The sequence below is a fragment of the Pinus tabuliformis genome, chromosome X (genome assembly GCF_031772625.1).
Source record: "Pinus tabuliformis cultivar Carrire ecotype Pingquan chromosome X, CPIR1, whole genome shotgun sequence".
NCBI lineage: Eukaryota > Viridiplantae > Streptophyta > Pinopsida > Pinales > Pinaceae > Pinus > Pinus tabuliformis.
Window position 1 is genome coordinate 1507916335 of NC_142308.1, and position 2193 is coordinate 1507918527.

Consider the following 2193-nt stretch of genomic DNA (forward strand, 5'->3'; position numbering starts at 1 on the left):
CCTTGGATGCCACAGCCTCGGATTGAAAACATCAATGAAGAAATTTGGTTTTCCTTTTCAAATACTCTTGCCTCCACGAGTCCACAGTTTTGTAGGTTGGATTATTTCAATCTGTTTACCTGGTCATCAACATAAATTAAATAATAATAATTCCATCATTGTTAAATCCTATTAATATTCAAGTTTCCCAATGTGCATTTCAATCCCATTCATCATTGAGGAATTCCCAATATGTTGGCCTCCAAGCTGAATCTGATCTTCTTGATCCTCCTCGCACTGCAGCTCCATGTGATATTGTCTAAACGGAATGATCATAACGATGGAATTTCGATGACTCTTCACATGAGCAACAATGATCTTCAAGGTTACGAGAGAGTGGCCAAGATGGTGCAAGCATCCAAGGATCGTGCTTGGGCAATCAAGCGCCGGATGTATGACGACCACCACATGAAGAGGAAGAGGAAGAGCAAATCACTTGAAGAAGTGACCGTCGAGGAGTCTCTCTACGCTAGCAGCGTCTCGGTAGCGTATTTCATCAAATTCTCGGTGGGCACCCCTTCACAAGCTGACCTATTGCTCATCATGGACACCGGCAGTGATTTGGTGTGGTTACCCTGCACCCAAAATTATACATGTAACAACTGCGCTAAAGACATCAGCGCCTCTAATGGAGTTTTTCTTCCAGGGAAATCGTCGTCTGCCCAGAATGTAAGGTGTGAAGATCCAAAATGCAAAGAGCTCTTCTGTGGGAATAGGAATGGGAAATGCTCCCAAAGCCTACAGAACTGCTCTGGGGCTTGTCCGGACTACCTGTCTACGTATGGCAAGGGTAGCACGACTGGGCATCTGCTCTCTGAAACTTTTGGTTTACCGTTGGAGGGCGGAGGGAGACGAGAAGTACAGAACTTCGGAGTCGGATGTTCGGTTGCTTCATCCAAGATTTCTGGCATTGCGGGATTTGGCAGAGGAGGACTTTCTATGCCTTCCCAGCTCGCTCCTCTTATTGGGGATAAATTTGCGTATTGTCTTCAGAGCCACCAATTGTTTGATGACCAAAACAAGACCAGCAGGATGGTGCTTGGTGACATGGCGGTCCCCAAGGACATCCCTTTGAATTATACGTCATTTCTAATCAATTCTACTGTATCAGCTTCTTCTGGACACTATTACATTGGTCTGGAAGGGGTGAGTATTGGTGGAAAGCGCTTGAAGCTGCCCTCCAATTTATTGTCATTTGACAGTCAAGGGAACGGTGGAACCATAATAGATTCAGGCACTTCTTTCACTATCTTTCCCGAAACAATCTATAAGCAGATTGTGGATGCATTTGCTTCTCAGATTGCATACAGAAGAGCTGCTGATCTTGAAGCTATGACTGGTCTGGGACTGTGTTATAATTTTTCTGGTGTGGCAAATATTCAGTTTCCTGAATTTGCATTCATTTTCAAGGGAGGGTCAGACATGGTACTTCCTGATGAGAATTGTTTCATGCAAGTTACTTCCGATTCATTCTGCTTGGCAATGCTGAACACCAGTATTTTGGAGAATGCTATCGGACCTGCTGCCCTATTAGGGAACTATCAGCAGCAGAACTTTTATATGTTGTATGATAGAGAGAAGAATCATTTGGGCTTCAGACAACAGAACTGCAAGACATACGGTTAATGCATTCATGACCCTTCTCTCTCTGCACATTTTGCATGTATTTCCTTTTGAACCATTCGTTTATATTGGTTTATCAAACCGTTGGAATAGCATCCATTAACGATGCAAACACAATAAATATTATGTTTTTTTTATCAAAACAGAAATTGAGTACCTAATTTCTTGAAGATATGATATTGATAATAGGTTTTAAAGTTTGCCTTCTAATATGTTGAGATGCAAGAAAAAATGGATTTCCTAATTTCCACATCCAACTGCTGAAACTATATATTATAAGCTGATAAGCTTGCTCCATTCAGGTTTCAGGTGCGTCGTAGTGACCATCTATTTAGACAATTGAAGGAGTCTATATAATCCGAACGAAAAACGAAGATACCTATAAATGCTTTAGAGCTTTATTCCAAAACATAATCGATTATCAATTTATGATCGATTTTCTATGATAACCACCAAATTAGGAGTGATATAGTAAAGATTTTTGAAGGTCTTGGGCGAATTAATTTTTTTTTAATCGCGAATGTCACTTAA

At 41.1% G+C, this 2193-nt stretch overlaps 1 protein-coding gene across 1 annotated transcript; it reads left to right on the forward strand.

Annotated features, from left to right (window-relative positions):
* Nucleotides 1-226: 226 nt before the first annotated feature.
* LOC149145775 (putative aspartyl protease At4g16563) lies at nt 227-1738 on the forward strand. Its single transcript, XM_089449790.1, has one exon. The coding sequence runs from the start codon at nt 232-234 to the stop codon at nt 1663-1665; it is 1434 nt and encodes a 477-aa protein (XP_089305916.1). The 5' UTR covers nt 227-231; the 3' UTR covers nt 1666-1738.
* Nucleotides 1739-2193: the final 455 nt, after the last annotated feature.

What these genes read in the sequence shown, in the direction of transcription:
- LOC149145775 (XM_089449790.1), top strand. Translation starts at nt 232, where the DNA reads ATGTTGGCCTCCAAGCTGAATCTGATCTTCTTGATCCTCCTCGCACTG.